The sequence below is a fragment of the Henckelia pumila genome, chromosome 4 (genome assembly GCF_033568475.1).
Source record: "Henckelia pumila isolate YLH828 chromosome 4, ASM3356847v2, whole genome shotgun sequence".
NCBI lineage: Eukaryota > Viridiplantae > Streptophyta > Magnoliopsida > Lamiales > Gesneriaceae > Henckelia > Henckelia pumila.
Genome location: NC_133123.1, coordinates 19,328,416 through 19,346,211, shown reverse-complemented (window position 1 = coordinate 19,346,211; position 17,796 = coordinate 19,328,416). Strand labels below are relative to the sequence as shown.

The following is a 17,796-nucleotide window of genomic DNA, read 5'->3' as shown; positions in this document are numbered from 1 at the left end:
TTATCATATTTTATATTTTTGCTTTATTAATTATAACATCATTGCCTACACTGAACAATATTTCTAGCTCGTATACAAGGAAAAAAAATTCCATATTTTATTAATATAAGAGAGGACCTTCGATATGCATGTTTGCACTGCAGATATATAAACAAATAATTAATCACATGCATCCTATCATTCAAATGAAATGGTATTGGTATATTAATTAACTTATCCTATTTTTTGTTTCGATATGCTAAGTTTTCAAGATATCGTATTCATACACCAACTATTAATTTTTAGCAATTTTGATTCAACTGATGACATGACATAGGATAAATCAACAATTTCAGAAGTCATGTCAGTATTTTTCAACACTACTTTAGCACTTTGGCGAGAAAGTATTGCAAATCCCCCCATCCACGCCGCCCAAAAAAAAAAAAGAGTCGGTGCTTTGGAAAATAAATTTTTTAATCTACTAACTTTTTTTTTAATTTGGATTTTGGTCCACTTTATTTTGATATATTAAATTTTAGTTTTTCGGGTTTTTAGTCATATTTCGACATAGTATTGACGTGATACAAGAAAAATGATGACATGACACTAGAAATTATTGACTTGTTTGATATACCAAAATAATAAAAACTAAAAATTTATGTACAAAAAGTCAAAATTGAAAGGGAAAACTGCAATTTTAGTTCTACATGTTTGCCACTTTTCGATTTCGGTCATCTATGTTTTCATATTTTAGTTTTAGTTCTGCATGTTCTGATTTTTGACAATTTTAGTCTTTTTTCTTCGAAAATGCTTATGTGACACTATACATGTCAGTTCCACATAAGCAGTGCATTGGTGCCACATCAGCGCCACATCGAAAAAAAAAACTAAAATTGTAATAAAAAAAAAAACAAAGATAGCGGATTAAAATTGAAATATGAAACTATAGAGGATCGAAATCGCAAAGTGACAAATATACATGAAAAAAAAAACAATTTTCCCAAATTGAAAAGTAGACAAAAACTCAAACCTAGATAAGTTGGTGGAAAATGTCTCAAAATTTTAACTTGTGATAGATTCCTTCCCGTTTTTCCAATTAATCGGTAAAGTCTTAGATAATATTACAACTATACCCTTAATTCTTTTTAGACAAAAAAAATTTGAATTAAATAAATTAAATTAGATGCAGTCAAACGTGTCAGACAAAATTAAATCTCATTTTCTAGTTATCCTCTCATTGAAACGAAGGATAGGAAGAGGAAGAGGGAACGATTTTCTTCCCCCAATTTAAAATAATCGTTTCATTTGTTACAATTACTTGAATATTCACAGTATTTAATTTTTTTACGTTAATTTTAGGTTAATTACTTCATGTATACGATGCTATATATAAAAACTTACATGAAGCCAACAATATGCAACACAAATTATTTTGGAATTAAGTTACTGATACCAGTTGAACATTATGAACAACTTTTTGATGATTGATGTGACAATTAGATAATTGGAGGTTCTAGGCCAATTTTTAGGAAAAAAGCCTATGTAATTTTTTTTATATTAAATATCGTTACAAACATTTTATCTATAATTAATTTTTTAAAATTTCAAATTCTTGCAACTTAAAATAATAACAAAAAATTGCATCATGAAAAAGAAAATGATAGTACATGATGACTCAAATAACTATTAATATGTGTTAAAATCATAAAACATTATCCCAACTAGGAGAACCAATTCGGACGGGTTTGGATCGGATTGATATAATATATTAATAAAATAAAATCTCTAACCGATATATATCATGAACAAATTTGTTGCCAATACCTATCAAAGCTAATTTGGTAAGCTAGCTATTCATAATTTATCAAAGTGGAACACAAGAAGTAATTTTAGTATAATATGGTGGGTTTTTCTAAATTATATATATATATATATATATATATATATATATATATATAAGTGTTGATTTAATCATTCTCATTTAGATAACTTATGTGCTAACTATATTTTATTTATATTTTATAAACTAAAATTTAATTAGATATAAACAACTATGTTGAAACGCAACGCGCACAAGACGACTAGCATGAATAAAAATTGTTTCATCTAGCCAATTAGAACTTATGAGAAAATCTATCAACTTTAATAAACATTAGTAATTTCCTATATATGAAAGTCAGTAAGAAGCGAAGTCATGAAAAAAATTAATTAAATTTAGGTTAACTTAAAACTCCATCAAGTATATGGAGAAACCATGAAATCGCATTTAATTCAATGAAAAGATCATATTTATAATTATATATATATACGCATGCACGTACTTATAAAACAAATATCTATATATATATATATATAATAATAATAATAATAATAATAATATTAATAATAATAATAATAAAAGATTCTAAATATTTTAAAAATTTGAGTTAAATATTATCTTTTATTAAAAATTAAATATCTTATCATTCAGACAACGCCTTTTTTAAATTATTTTTTTTCATAAAAAATAAAAAATTTATCTCTACTCCATTTAATATAATTCACGATCTTCCTCTTAAAAAAAAAAAAAAAAAAACTGATGGTGTGAGAACACCATCTTTTCTTTCGATTTTACCTTTTTCCTTCATAATTAATTTTTTATTTTCTTTAATATTTTATCCATCTCTTCTACTCTACGTTTTCTCTCTTTCTACTCAACTCATGGTTTCTCTTCCCAAAATTCTAGATATTGAACAATTAAGTTTGTGAATATATTTCTCGCAATCTATACTGTCACTTCGGATTTACGATTATATTATACACGTAACACGTGTGGTTCGATGACTAATATATTATTAAGCGTGATGAACATTACTAGAGATTTGAATAATTTGTTCACTATATAAATCGTGCTTCTTAGGAAAGAATTTAAAATCGCAAAGCACGTGCAGCAATATATTCAGGTGAGGTCGAGAGGATAACGGGTGACGCCACGCGCCGTAGAATATATCCCTCAATTTTATGCTTTTCCCGAAAAGTATAAATACCCTCACCTTCCAATCATCATTTCGTGCCCTAATTTCTCTCTCCCCCCTCGGCCGCAACATGATCCTTCGCCTGAATTTACCTTTTAACTGTTCAAGTCTCCGTCTTTCCTCAGATTTTCCATCGATAATCCGCATCACAAGTCCTTGCACTGCGGTCAACGTCTTCAATTCAGCTCAGATTTGATAGATTAGTTCAAATTATTTTCGGATTTGTGGGGTGAGTATACTTTATTCGAATGGAAATATGTTTGAATTTGTCTGGAGTTGTGGTTCCATGGTGTTCCTGGGGTTGAATTGAAGCTACGGTGGCGGTTAAGTGGGTAGAATCATGGGATCGGCCGAGGGTTTTGGAGGAGGCGTGTTGGTGACCGAAGTTGGGCGGCTGTCTGGGGGTGCATGCAGCTCTGGGGTTCAAAAAGGTGAGCTTTCTCGAAGCGGTATTGGAGTTCTTGGATTTGGTTTTGGTCGTGTTTGTTTTGAGATAGTAATGACTTTTATGTGTTTCCATTTTTAAGACTTTTGATATTTTGGCACTATTGGTGGAGTTAGTTCAAGAGCTGCAACGCACAAGTCTCGATGGTCTGATTACAAAGCCAATATTGTTTAAATATAATAAGATTGACGATATCTCAGCTAATTTAGTCTGATGTATTTAGGTCACTGAAGAAAATCAGTTAGATCGATTACGACTGCAATGGAGTGTTGCTTCTCTTTTCAGTTTGTTTGCTTGTCTTAAATTCAGCATTACTTATTCATGTACAACGAATCTAAATGGTGGAACTTTTACTGCTACTTCGCATCACGAAATAGTTATGAACTGATGGTGCTTGATTCCCAATTCTTTACCTCAACAATTGTTACATGGATTTGTGTTGGTGACAATTGATATTATGAGCAGTGTTTCTTTCGTTTTTATTCACCATTTGTGATGCTTGTTACCTAAAAAGGAGTTTAGCATTAAATGTGCTTTATGATGTACGGTGTGTTGCTCCACTTTTTCCGCATGTTTTTTTTCATTGAGAGCATTCCTGAGTAATGACAATGCTTTTATACCATTTGGGGCGTAGTTGTAAAAGGCGCACTAGGCGCAAAGGAGTCCTGGGCACGCGCCTTAACGAAGCAACACACACTATCAATTTTTTTTAAAAAAGTATATCTGTATTATTATATAGAAAAAATATAACATTGAATATTTAGGTTGTGCAAAGCAGAAACATTAATAACACATTTATCTACTTATTTATTAGGGTTTGGGGGTTTGATCGTTGCTGTGCTGCTTATTCTTTCTTACGGTGTGGGCTTTGGGCTTTGAGGCAGCTGATCATTATAAGAAAAACCAGAGAAGTCAAACGCGACTTCTCTGAAAAAAATTTTGAAAAGAAAATCCTTCCTAGCAAAGCCAGCCGATTATTATTAAAAAAAAAAAACAGAGAAGTCAAACGCAACTTCTCTGAAAATTTTTTTATAAAGAAAATCCTTCCCAGGTGAGCCCAAGCCGCTCACCTGCGCTTGCATGAGGATACTGCACCCAGGCACAGCAGGCTCGCCTGGTATACCGCACCCAGGCGCAGCACGCTTGCCTGGTGGTGCCTCACATAGTCGCACCTTTTACGACTATGATATGCGGCTTACTCCTTTGTGAAGGCACTGCTGTAAGGTTGAAGTATTTTGTAACCTTGCTGCCATTATGGATTTAAAGTGTTTTATACTCACCTCGGAGTACCTCGTTTCTCTGTTAAATGCTTTGTTTTATTGAATGCCAGGTGAGATATCGTGTAAAAATGGTATTCCATGCTTATTTTATTGAATGCTTTATTCGGTTTATGGATGATTCGACCGGAAAAACGTATTATCTAGTTTCACTTTGATACGTTGCGCTGCATGGCATCTGATGTTGCTGTTCCTTCAATTCATCTAGAACTGACCCTGTTTCGAAATATGATTGTCTTGGAAGATGTTCAGGTTGATGACATGTCAGTGCCAGGTTCATGGGGCAAGATACCTGTTTCCGAACTTTGTAGGCAGGCTTCCCAACTCCCTAGTTTGCCCAACAAGGATGTTGTGAAGAATTCTGGCTTGGAGAACAGGAATTCGCCTTCCTTGGCACTGGATGTAGGGGATAAGCTTTTAATTGGGAGAACTGGTGAAATACCAAGAAGTAATAGTGTGTGCTCTAAAAGATCTGGGATGTTACCAATGGAAGTTTCTGATACGAAATCTGAATTATTCGATGCAGAAGGAATGCCTTTTGGGCTTGCGTCGTATCCTGCAAGCAGTAATACTTCAGGTACCAGGCTGATAATTTTTGTTGACAGAGTACTATTTGGAACTCAATCTCTGACATGAAAGAACCTTTGTATTTAATTTTTTTACTTGTCCCTAAATACATGTTTTGTTGAGAATTATAGTGCATCCCCTTTTGTTTGTCCCTATCTGAGCAGAAAAGCCTTCAATTTGCTCCTTAATTATGGTCTACCCCTAGCCAGCATAGACAGCAGACACCCAAGTTCCATCATGTTAAATTCTTGAGAATATATCCATGTCTCTTGAATTTGTACCTTTTTACGATACTGCATGTTATTCATCACAATGTTATTGTGGTCGTTGTATTGTTTGAAAAACGGAAATTTAATGTTTAATATACCTGTATACTCAATCTCCTATTTTCCTTTTGGGGTCTTTGGGAATAATGGTTATGTGTTGAAGTTTGTATACACTTTTTGAATATATTATAGTACAAGAACACGAAGCTACTGAAAAGGATTTCTAAGCCAGAATTTAAGCAAGGAGGTTGAATAGAATCAGATGTCCATCCTATTAACAATGTTTGTACCGATCGATGTCTGGTTTTGGATGAAATGAGTACCATTTGATTGATGCCAATGAGCTTTAATAAGGTTCCAGATTTATCTAGATGCAAAGATGTGCACTTCATTTTATATGGTGTCATTTTAGCCACCGATCACCACCAAATTAATATACACAATGTTATATGAAAAAATGTAATATAGTTATTTGTAGTACATGCTTAAGTGTGCGTGCCGCTTGGTGACTTGGCCTATTGGCACCATCTCTCTCAAATCTGTTGGTGGTCTAAGCATATCATCAAAATTTACTAAGGCTGTGACTGTTATTCTCTGATTTTTTTTTTGGGGTGAAAAATTGTGGACCACCATTCCATTTATAGAGAGGTGGCTTACAAAATGAGTGCAGAGTGCCCATGACAATTGATTCTCTTTCTTGAATATATATCTTTTACTCGTTATTTTTCCTTTGAGGGATTTACTCCATAATTTAGTTCTCTTTCTCTGAGCACACAGTACCATCCAAGAGTCCAGTTGGCTTGCTTGATGGTGTCGATATGTTCTTTTTGTTTCGGATGAAGCTACAAAAAATTGAGTTTAGATGAGTGATTCTGCACGGCTATTTTTTTTTCAATTGCCAATTTTTCTCTTGAAAACAAAATATGGATGACAAACATTCACCTATCTAGTATCCGTTTTCCTGAAAGTTTTGAACTCAGTCCTTTGTCCCATTTTCTTGAGAGCCAGCTGCATGAGATCACCTTTTTAAATGCTGTTTCTCTATTTCTAAGAACTTGTATGCATTTAAGCTTCTGTTACTTGTACAATCAGCAATTGATGCCAGATTACTTATTTCCTCTCTCCTATCAACAGGAAAAAAATTTCCGACTCATAAGACAAAAACCGTCTCCCAGATTTGTTCCTAGATATTTTCTGAATGTTATTGTACCTAAAGGATAGTTACAACTCTGTGGAAAATTTAGTTCAGAATTCAGATTTGTATCGCGGTTCCATCGGATTGTGTTTGTGAATATCCTTAGGTGGTCACCATCATAAACTTATGCCTAGTTGTTCCAGTCAATGACTCTGTAAATTTTTTTCCCTCGTGTGCATTTTATTTTCCATGTCAAAAGCTGGGACTATATGTAAGAAAACTTACATTTTTAGCTTTTGTTGCAAATTTTTTTCTAATTTAATGTCATGTCTGTAGCCTAGTTATGCAACATTATGGTGTTCTACCCTGTCCTTTAAGGATTTGAGTTTTTTCCTCCGACTTGTTTCTATTTGAATCAATTATCTCCCACCAATCATCACTGCTGAGCCTGGGCGGATGAACTAATCGAACCATCAAATAGAATATGTAATCACACCTGTTCTGGCTTGAAGTAGAGTTAACAGAGTATCTATAATTCCTAGTCTTGAGTGGCATTGAAATAAACTCTGTTCCTTGTGACCTGCTGGAGCATATCTGTGTTATCAGAACTTTCTCAAGACATTCACTTATGGTATTCCATTTTACTCTTTATACAGAGAAAACCCAAATGGTTAAGCAAAGGAAAAGTTCACTTATCAAACCAGGGGATGAAAGAAATGGTAAATTTTTTTTATCATAAAGTGTCATTTATGTAGCCTAGTTATGTATATCTTGGTGTTTTATTTCTAGAGTCTTATCCTTTGAGTTTTGGATTTTGTCGTCCAACTTGTTTTGATTTGAATCAATTATCTCTTAACCAATCATTACTGGCAAACCTGGGTGGATGAACTAATCGAATCATTAAATACTATGTAATTAGTAATTACACCTATTCTGGTTTGAAATAGCATTAACAATAGTATTTATAATACCTATTCTTGAGTGCCCATGAGATAAAGTTTTTTCCATATGACCTGCTGGAGCATTTCTGTGTTTGGGAAGTCCGCAACTTTCTCAAACCATTCACTTATAGTACTCCATTTTTCTTTATACAGAGAAAACCCAAGTGGCTAAGCAAAGGAAAAGTTCAGTTATCAAACGTGGGGATAAAAGAAATGGTAAAATGCACAAGAATAGATGTGATTCAATCTCCTTGAAGAATGGCTTGGTTAGCTTCAATTCAGCTTCAGGAGGGAATAACATTTTCGGTATGAATTGGGTTATTCCCAACCTTTTCTTGTTGATGGGCCGAATTTCTTTTCATGTTATGAGTTCGAAGGACTTTTAGCTTGAGGATTAGATACTTTATTATTTCAAACATGAGTTGATCAGTTGAAACCTTGTGATGATTGCGTTGAAAATAATGTTTTGCTGGGACAATTTGGTCTACCATCGCATATGACTATCTAGTTATTCCACTTGAAAAATGATGGTAGAGTCGTGCTCTAATTTTTTTGTGGTTATTGGTTTGATTCCTCATACTGTTTATGTGGGCTATGTGGTGGTGCCATCGTGATTTAATGGAGTTACAAATGTTGGCGTGGTGGCAAGGTAGAAACTCTTATTTGTAATTAAGAACAATGTTTCCAGTGGTTAAAAATAAGAGTATTAAAGATTTACCTATAAATATGTGAGTGAGTATTTAAGAGATTAAAAATGGATTTACAAAACAATTCCGGTGACTGTCGCGTTTTTAATCATTACTAGCAATAGTGCAAGCACTGTGTGCCCATTAATTATGTTAGAACCTTTAATGTTTTTACTTAAATTTAATTTAATGTATCATATCATCATCAGTATTAAAATATATGAGGTATTTTAGAAAGTAAAAGATACTTCAAGATATATACTAACACATATAAATTAAAAGTTTCATAGTAATATCGGTTACAGTAATTTAAAAAATAAAAACAATAAAAATATATATCAGAAGTTAAACGGATCAAGAGAATATATGCTAAATATAAGAAGGGCTTTTTGAGGAAGTATAAGACACACATAAAGAAACCACAGGCGGCTACTCTAGATTCCTCTTGTGTAGTCATGTGGCATAGATAATTAATATTTGGTGGGAAAAATGTGCAGATAACCCTTGTTTGCGGGAATGTCTACTTAGAACTTTAGTGTTGGAAATTTGGGCACTGATGTTTACAAAAATCTATAATATGTTGGAGGAGATGTGTTGATAATTAGTTGCACATGTTTTGGATATTTGTTGGACTAACTGATAGATCTTCATAACAGTTTTATTATTCACATTTCTTAGTTTTGGGGGAGTCCAAGAAAATCGATGCTTATGAAGTTGTATTCCAATGACTGTCATCTTTTGTATAACTGGAGATGGATGGTAGAATTTTAAGCATCACTTTCTTAGTTCTGTTTGTTTATCGACTGTGTGTTTGTTGCCGTTTTTATAGGGATCTGTTGCTGTTTTTCTGCCTTAGTAGTTCACCGGCGTAGCTGTTTTTAATACCCTTTTTTCTTTTTCTGTTATTCTACCTTTCGTAAATGGGAATTTCAGTGTCTTCCATTCTATAATATATCTATCGTCGGAAGGAATGGTTTAGAGGTTCGGTATTTTCTTGCGACCGATACGTTTCTGAAGTATTACTGCGAGATCATCTAAGCATTATGTGGCAGTTTTAAGTTCTAATATCGTTAGATTGATAGCATCAAGTCTATGGAAGATGGGACGGATCTCTTGATGACTCTATTTCTTTCTTAGTTATTAATTATTTATTGCATAATATGAGTTGTTTCAACTTTTCTGGCACAATGATAACATAACATTATGAATAAATTTAGGGTATGACAAACGATAAAGTTCCTTAATTAATTTTCAAGCATTTATATTTGTTTTTTATTTTCTTAGATCAATGAACTAATTATGAACAAGTTTCAGGAATCTATGGTTTGAAAGCTGATGTTGTTGACATCACAAAGTATTTCAATGAGATTCCTCTTGATGAGATTCTGCATGGAAAGTATCACTGTCCTAGTATTGCGAATGACAAGGGAAAGAAAGCAGTGAATTCAAACAGCAGTCTTTTGCAGTCGGTAAGAAAGGCCTACTCTGTTCTTCAAGCTAGGAAGGTTTTGCAGGCTGAAAAATGTGCTGAAATTGATCACAGTTGCAACCAAAAGGTTTCAACTAGCTTGGTCACTGCTAGTTCCTCGACAAGCCAAAGTGACAGTGACAAAGGAGAGAGTTGTGATCCAGATCCGCCATCCTTTGACAAGGTATGTTTGGATACTGAACTATGGAGTTTTGACTGAACTCTATCGGGTAGGGATGTGTGGTGATAAATTTATTAATATTTTCTGTATAGTTGAAATCATGTACTTGATGTGGCCCAGGAGTTCCAGAAACTCCTTGTTAAGGGTGTCATAATGAATCTCCATGATTTTTATTTGCTCCATATGCTCACTCACATGGAGTGGACATGGTAAACTAATGGAGCTGGTGTATTTATGGCTATTAACTTTGTTCTTAGCTATTGAGTAGGAAAATATTAATGTATGCACTTTAGGTTTAAAGCATGTAATTCCATTTGTCAATTCCTCATTATAATATTCTTCCCTTGTTGACTACAAATATTAGATATATGGACCAAAACCCTACCTATATATGTGATTCTATTGTGGGCATAACTCATCATGCTTAAGAATTATATCATACTTTTGAAGTTCATCTGAATGGTTGCGAAGTTTGATATAGTGAGTTGACTGAAGCTCGTGTTTGAAGGTTCAAGAATCTGTTGGCAAGATGAATTTATCTACCTTGATTTCTGATTCGCCTCTATATCGGCCAAAAGAAATCTTGGAGCGTCTTGCTCTTTCTCCACCAAAGGATTTGGAGTCATTCCTATTTGATGTGGCCAAGCCTGCATCATCTTTTCTGAAGCAAGGCAATGATCCTCGTTTGGGAAAATCAGTGTCTCACCGATCTGGCTTACCACCTTTTCCCTGGTCCAATTCATTTTCTGGACATAATAAGTCAGGTGCTGATGCCAGCAAGTTATCTGTGGGTCGGATTATATGTCCAGGTAGATGGGTAAAAGTTAGAAATTCTACTGCCCTTCAGAGGGGTTCTACTGATTTACAGATGGACCTAGGATTACTAACATTTGATCACAGTTTAGTGCCTTCATTTAACCTTAAATCTGAGCGTCCAGAACATCAAATTGCTCCAACTGAAAAGCTTCTTCCGTCCTCGGAAGCATGCTCAACTTCTAAGCTACCTGCAGCAGGTAAATCTCATCTAAGACCTAGTTTCATTTGGTAATTATTGTTTTGCCTTACCTCTTTCATCCCTATGCTCTAATTATTTCATCATGAAAATACTGTTTTGGATTAATTTAGCCCACAACACAAAGACTAGTCAGATGAAATATACATTAAGGAGAACGAGTCATTTATTATGCTATGGTCATGAAAGTTTTTTGTGGCACGCCTGTTTAAACAAGCATGAGATTGGAATAATTACAGTATCTAGACTGAACTGCTAGATCCTGGGCATGAATTAATTTTCAGTGAATATCGGACGTGAACATAGTTTGTTTGTTGTCTTATGTTGTCTGGTTGGTGATGCCAGATGAGCACTCCCCCATGTATGCTGCCGCTCAAGCTCTTTGTGAATTGGCTGCTCATTCCTCGAAGAAGAATCCCCATTCAACCGTTAAGTTGCTTGGAAAACCTTCCCAGATCGCCATGAAAGCATGCAAATCTAAAGCCATGGAGAGATCTGATAAATTTTCCGATCCACCAAAATCAAAAAGCGGAACCACGAATCTGATAAACCTTGGTGATGAAGGGTTTCCTTCAAAGAAGCTCAAGCTCACAACAGATGTAAGAAACACCTACAACAGTCGTACTGATTCCCTAAAAAAACATGCATTAAACTGGTCTACTCCAGAACCTGTTAGATCGCCTCCCATGAAACTATTCAGGGAGTCTAAACCAGAAATAGATCGTTACAACATCAACCTTGTAAAGAAACCATACATGATGAAACCGCCACGTGCTGCTGAGAGGCCTGGTATTGGTCAACAGAAGCTCAGGAAAGTCGTCCCAATGAAGTGGAGTCGACCCGAAGGTTAGCTAAATTTCTGTATAAATTCAGTTATATCTTGTTTTATCGGTCATTTGCTCCCAATCAATTCGTTGTATATAGTGTCAAATTTAGGTAGAACGTCGTAATGTCATTCAATGTTGTGTACCATTATTCGAATTAGGGAAGTCGAATGTTAGACATGAAACAGACAGAAAGAGGATTTTTTTTCTTCTTCTTTTTCTGTTTTCTGCCTGGCCTTGTGTAGATAATTGTTTGGGCGATTGAATATGCCATTTTTCTTTCCAGATGTGTTCTTTTGTTCATCCTCATGGTTTGCTAAGTTTCAATGTTTCATACACAAATTAAACATGAGTTGAACCAGCCAACAAGCGTTCTCGAACAGCCATAAGATATTTATTTTTGTACACAGAACTTGTAAATTTAGGTTCATGCGCTCCTACGCAACTTTTTATATTTAAATTTAAATTCCATTTTATTTAAGCTTCTCAACCATATGATTTATGTATACGTGAGTAAAAAAATAAATGTAGCAAATATGATCGGCTAGCATCCCAAGTACCGCCAAAGCGAAACTAGCAAGTATAGGTAAATGTATAATTTGAATTTTGAACTCGAAATCCACTTGTGATTTAAATAGTTAAGCATGTTTTTAAATGACTTATTATGGATTAAGGGATTTTATTATGATAAAATCAAGTGAAAAATCGACTCTAGGATGTCCGAAAATATTCGTAGGACAAAAGTGGCTCGAGCAGTTCGGAAGCACCGAACTTGGGCCAAGGAAGTTCAGATGGTCCGAACCAGTTCGGATGGTAAGGGTTGAGTTTGGATGCAATGGGAGAGTTCGGAAGGTCCGAACTCAAGATCGGAACGTCCGAACTGAGTTAGGCCATGCGCACCATTGACATGTCAAGCGTGTACGGACACGCGGGATTTCATGGAGATCGGAGCTTTGTTGCGTAATTTTTTGCTTGCAAGCGCACGATTGTCAAGTTTTAATATAGAGTGAATAAAGTATAGTTCTCGTGTGGAGTATGTATTGAAAATTATATAGTGCTTGTAATTAAAATAAGCTAAATTTTATTTAGAAAATTAAATAGAGAATTTTTTTCAAATTCAAATAAATTAAATAAGAAAACTAATGAGCAAATAACACACTTGCGAGAAAATCAATGAGAGAAAATATCTAGAGAATTTGATTTCACTTAGTTTCGACAACAACTTCTAATTAATTTATGCTCATAAATTCCTTTCATCTAATAACCAAGATCACTTAAGTATTTTTATTTCCCTCCCTCGAGCAATTCTATTTTCCTCCCTCGAGCAACAAATAGATTGTATCAAATAAACTTTGATTCCAATATCCCTATTAAAAATCTAAGCTTAATGATATATGATAAACGATGTTCTTACACAAGCTCTGTCAAAGTTATACACCCTCTCGAGCTATATAAACATTAACAGTGTATTTTCTATTGGTCCTATTCAAAATTTCCTCTTCCGAGCACCAATTTCAAATAAATATGACAATTCAATTAGTGATCAAGTAATTAAAAGACAATCAATTCTAAAAAACACAATTAAATTAAGAAAATTCAATAAAATAAATTAAAGAGTTGTAGAAGTCATCTCCACTAAGCTATATCATCCTCTAGGCTTGAAAGTTTAGTTCATAATAAAAAATAAGCAAAAAAAAAATCATATTCTTCAAACTAAACATCAATTCAGAATTTAAGAAGAAAAGATAAAGAGAAACAAAGCCAAAATAGTGTCTGCGTCCTTCGTCTTTGATCTTTTTTCCTTGTTCCAGCTTTCTTCTTCCTCACGTGCAGCCTTCTTCTTCCCTCTCAATCTCTCTTGTGCGTGCTGTGTTCTATGTTCTTCTCGTGCGTGAGTTGTCTTCTCGGTTTTGTGCAACTGACCCTCTCTTATGCGTCTCGTTCCTCTCCTTTTATGCGTGCTCAAAGCCCATCAATCAAAGCCCAAAGATCCCCATCTTTTAATTTCCTAAATCTCAAATTTTTCCATATTCGCACAGCAGCGCTATAGCGCTGACCGGCTAAATCGGTGTGATATAAATCTAGTGGCAAGCGTACCAGGTCAAGTAATAGTAAAGTGGACAAAAATTCCAAGTATCGATCCCACAGGGATTGTGTCAATTCTCAAGATTCGATTATTTTACTTAATCTAGACCAAAATCATAAAGAGCAAATTGATTTAAATAAAATAAGAATATAAAATAAAAAAAATGCTCAAAAAATAATAATTAAAATAGCTGAAGATAAAAATAATTAAAGCAAAGACAACCAAGACACACGTAGGTACCGAACAAATCATGTAACATGTAGTCGATTCAGGACTCAGATTTAATCTTAATTCACGGGGATTCTCCTAATTTGTTCAAAGGACTATTTCTAGAACAATCAAACCTATTCAAATATTGATGAATTAATCTTTCGTAATTCTAATCAAATTTGAATGCATTAAATATTTATGAAAATTCAGTTTGCACCCAAACCGCACACTGAAACCGAATTCTATTTCTAGTCGGTTTTACCATGTGTTGATTATCAAAGTGATCGAAATCAATACTTCCTCTGTCGACTTGGAATCGATTAACATGCGAGCAAACAGTTGATCAGACTATCCACAAGATAAATATAAATCTAACAATCAATAAAATAAAATCAACTCTGAAAAATTCCAAAAAAACATCCAAGTTTTTTACATGAATTTGTTCGGCCCAATCACGCTGTCTTGGTTGAAAATAAACTACTCAATAATTGAAAATAATAATTAAACAAAAATTAAAATAAAAAGAAAGAACAGAAGAAAGAAAAAGCGAAGAAATCTTCTCTGCTCCCAGCCGCCGCCTTGCCGTCTGCGTTATGCGTGTCGGAACCCCCTTCTCACCTCTGAATAAGTCCCTTAAATATGAGTTTAAAAAGCCCATGAAAAATAACCCGTAAAATAAGACTTTTTAATTTCCGAAATTCTGATTCTATCTAATTCCCGACATCTCGCTCGAGCGAGAACAACCTCTCGCTCGAGCGAGAGACTCTCTGTTCGGAGGAATAAAATTCACGTATCACTCGCTCGATCCAGCACAAGCTCTCGCTCGAGCGAGCAAGTTTCTGCCCGAAAAATAACACACACAGACATCATGCGCGGTTCCCTTCATTCCTTGCGCGTTAGCGCTACTCTTTGCGCCAAACTCCTTCTTCTAAGCGCATTAGTGCTTCTCCCTAGCGCCAAACACAAGGGAAAACGCGCTACAACACTCACCAACAGCGCAACATTCAACCTGCTCCGAGCGACAAATTTCAAAAATTCATAACTTGAGTTATAGCCGTCGGATTGACTTGAAATTTGGACAGAAGCTTCAAAACATCTTGAACTTTATTCTGAATGGTGGAGATCGGATTTGGATCTCTCTAAAATTAAATTTGATTTTTTTGACCAAAGCTGCTCCGTAATTAACTCTTCAAAAATCCATTTTCCTACAAAATTAACTCGAGGAGTGAAATATACACAAATGCAATAAAATACATAAAAACACAAAATAAAATGAATGCACACAAAATAAACATAAAAATATAATGAACTAATGCACACAAAATGCACTTATCAACACCCCATATTTAAACCTTGCTCGCCCTCGAGCAAGACATGCAAAAACAACATGCAAACAAAAAATAAGTAAGGACAAGTCATGAATGTGCACAGCCTCTGAGAAGTTCAATCACCAACAAAAAAAATCATAGACATGCTCTCAACTTTTCATAATACACCTTCGATTTAACGTGAACGTGTGTGTGTGAAATGTCATTCCAGTTTCATGCAACTTAGACCGAATTCGTCTCAAAACTGCTTAGCAACCTATGACAAATTAGTGCAAGTTTCACTCTTCAAGTGCCCATTCCTTCCAACGACCTCTAGACTAAACCCACCTCCCTTGAGATAATGAATTACACACCTCCGGATTTTGCACCCGATATTGCTTTAGCCCCAATAATTACCCGCAAACTTAGCTATAACTGGCTAGGATAAGAAAAATCATTCTATTTTTTCTTTCTAATCCCCTCGTATATAGCCCGGATGGAGCATCAATCCCATTTAACCCGCATACTTAGCCTTAAATTTAATCTTTTATAGGATTTTAATCCTTTCAAGGCCCAGATGGAATTCAATAAATTTTTTTTTTCTAGGTGCGCCCAAGATCATAAGTGTAAACTAGAGCCTCATCAAAATTAATAGAACACAATCAAGATCCACAAACCACCTATTGTCGTGCAATGGTCAAACAGACAGAAACTTCATCAAATCTTTCGCTACAATTCACTGGTCTAATATTAGTGCTTAAAAATATTCACGGTTCAACCTACAGTTTCTCATGTCCAGTCAAGAGCAAATTTTTTTAAAAAACCATTTTTTTTTCAAATAAACTTCATCATCATTGGCTACTATGACTCATCCAACTCATGCAAGAAAACACAAACGAACAAAAACAAACAATATGAAAACAAACATGAAACATGACAGATGCAACACAAAAACATAGATATCCAAAGCATTGCCCTCAATGCTCCAGAACAATAAACAGAATGCAAGACAAACAAAAACACAATGAAAACAAAAATAACACTCCCCTGGTTTTTGATTCATCCTCTTCCTTCTTGACAATATCCGCTGGGACGGTATCAGCAGTCTAGATTTATCGGCGGCTCGGCAAACTGGAATGGGAAACAAGTAAAAATTAAATAAAAAAACAAAAACAAAAAAATTAAATAAAAAAACAAGGGAAAGAACTCTGGGTTGCCTCCCAGTCAGCGCTAAATTTATAGTCTACAGCCCGACTATGCAGAAGCAACCATCAAAGAGTGGTTACCGCACATAGTAAGAATCATAAGACTCTACGTATGAGTTTTGATTTCCATCGCCCTCAAGCTTGGCGTGATATATGCATGGGAAGCTCGTCGGTCCAACAACATTCGACATGAATTTTTTCTTTCGGAAGGAGACTTCGATTCTAGGCTGAAGCTCATAGAGGATAGAATATGCTGGAGGTGGCGTCAATGGCAAGAAAGAATCTTCTAACGGTGTACATGGAACGACCATTGACAAGGTAAAATCTGTAGCCTTGTATGTTTCTTCCTCCTCCACTATCACTTTTGGATCCTCGTCACATGACGATTCTTCAAGAAATAGTTCTTCTTGCTTTGGCTCAATTACTTCATTCTCTTGGCAGATCTCAAAAATTGGTTCTCTAAGAAGCGCAATCTGTTCATCCAAAAGACTCAAAGACTTGATGCGGCTTTCGAAGAACTGGTTTGTCTCTTCCTGCCTTTTCACAAAATTCTCCAATTGAGCCACATGATCCTCAAAATACCCTACACACTCTTCTTGATACTCCGGTGGTTGGTTCGCAAAATTTGTGGAGTTGAATTCTGGAGGATATTTGTGACTTCAACCTTGCAATGAAGGATCACAATACCAATGATAGTCGAAATCCGCCATATCATTTAACAAGTGCATAGCACTGTCTTCATCTCTTCTGAACAGGTGACTTCCAGTGGCCAAAGCTCCATAATCCACCCAAGTTCTTGTTGGCGCATCCAAACCACCATAAAAAATCTGCACTAGTGTGTAATTTGAAAATTCATGGCATCGAATTTTTTTTTCCAAATCATTGAATCTCCCTCAAGCAGCAAAGAATGGCTCTGAGTATTGTTGGCCAAACTTTGTGAACATCTGTCGACGATCCATCTTCAAGTACCTCACAAGTAAGAAAAAATATATAATTAATAAATAAAAATAAAAAAAATGCAAGAAAAAAAATGTCTAGCCTCAAGCAAATAATCTATCCTAATATTAACTAAACAGTCCCCGGCAACGGCGCCAAAAACTTGACCGGCTAAATCGGTGTGATATAAATTTATTGGCAAGCGTACCAGGTCAAGTAATAGTAAAGTGGACAAAAATTCCAAGTATCGATCCCAC

General features: G+C 35.0%; 1 protein-coding gene across 3 annotated transcripts; it reads left to right on the top strand.

The window, feature by feature from the left end:
* The first annotated feature begins 3,018 nt into the window (after positions 1 to 3,018).
* On the top strand, positions 3,019 to 12,078 carry LOC140863532 (uncharacterized). Of its 3 annotated transcripts, none has more exons than XM_073267019.1 (7): positions 3,020 to 3,424; positions 4,968 to 5,292; positions 7,340 to 7,402; positions 7,778 to 7,930; positions 9,625 to 9,962; positions 10,468 to 10,972; positions 11,317 to 12,078. In XM_073267019.1, the coding sequence occupies exons 2-7, from the start codon at positions 4,977 to 4,979 to the stop codon at positions 11,820 to 11,822; spliced, it is 1,881 nt and encodes a 626-aa protein (XP_073123120.1). In that variant the 5' UTR covers positions 3,020 to 3,424; positions 4,968 to 4,976; the 3' UTR covers positions 11,823 to 12,078. The 3 variants fall into 3 exon arrangements, with proteins under 3 accessions (XP_073123119.1, XP_073123120.1, XP_073123118.1); XM_073267017.1 differs by having other exon boundaries at positions 4,960 to 5,292; XM_073267018.1 differs by lacking the exon at positions 7,340 to 7,402 and having other exon boundaries at positions 3,019 to 3,424; positions 4,960 to 5,292.
* Positions 12,079 to 17,796: the final 5,718 nt, after the last annotated feature.

Excerpts from the sequence above, each read along its gene's own strand:
- LOC140863532 (XM_073267017.1), top strand. The coding sequence starts at position 3,334 with ATGGGATCGGCCGAGGGTTTTGGAGGAGGCGTGTTGGTGACCGAAGTT. Across the intron at positions 5,293-7,339 it reads TGCAAGCAGTAATACTTCAG|AGAAAACCCAAATGGTTAAG; the intron begins GTACCAGGCTGA and ends CTCTTTATACAG. Across the intron at positions 10,973-11,316 it reads TTCTAAGCTACCTGCAGCAG|ATGAGCACTCCCCCATGTAT; the intron begins GTAAATCTCATC and ends TGGTGATGCCAG.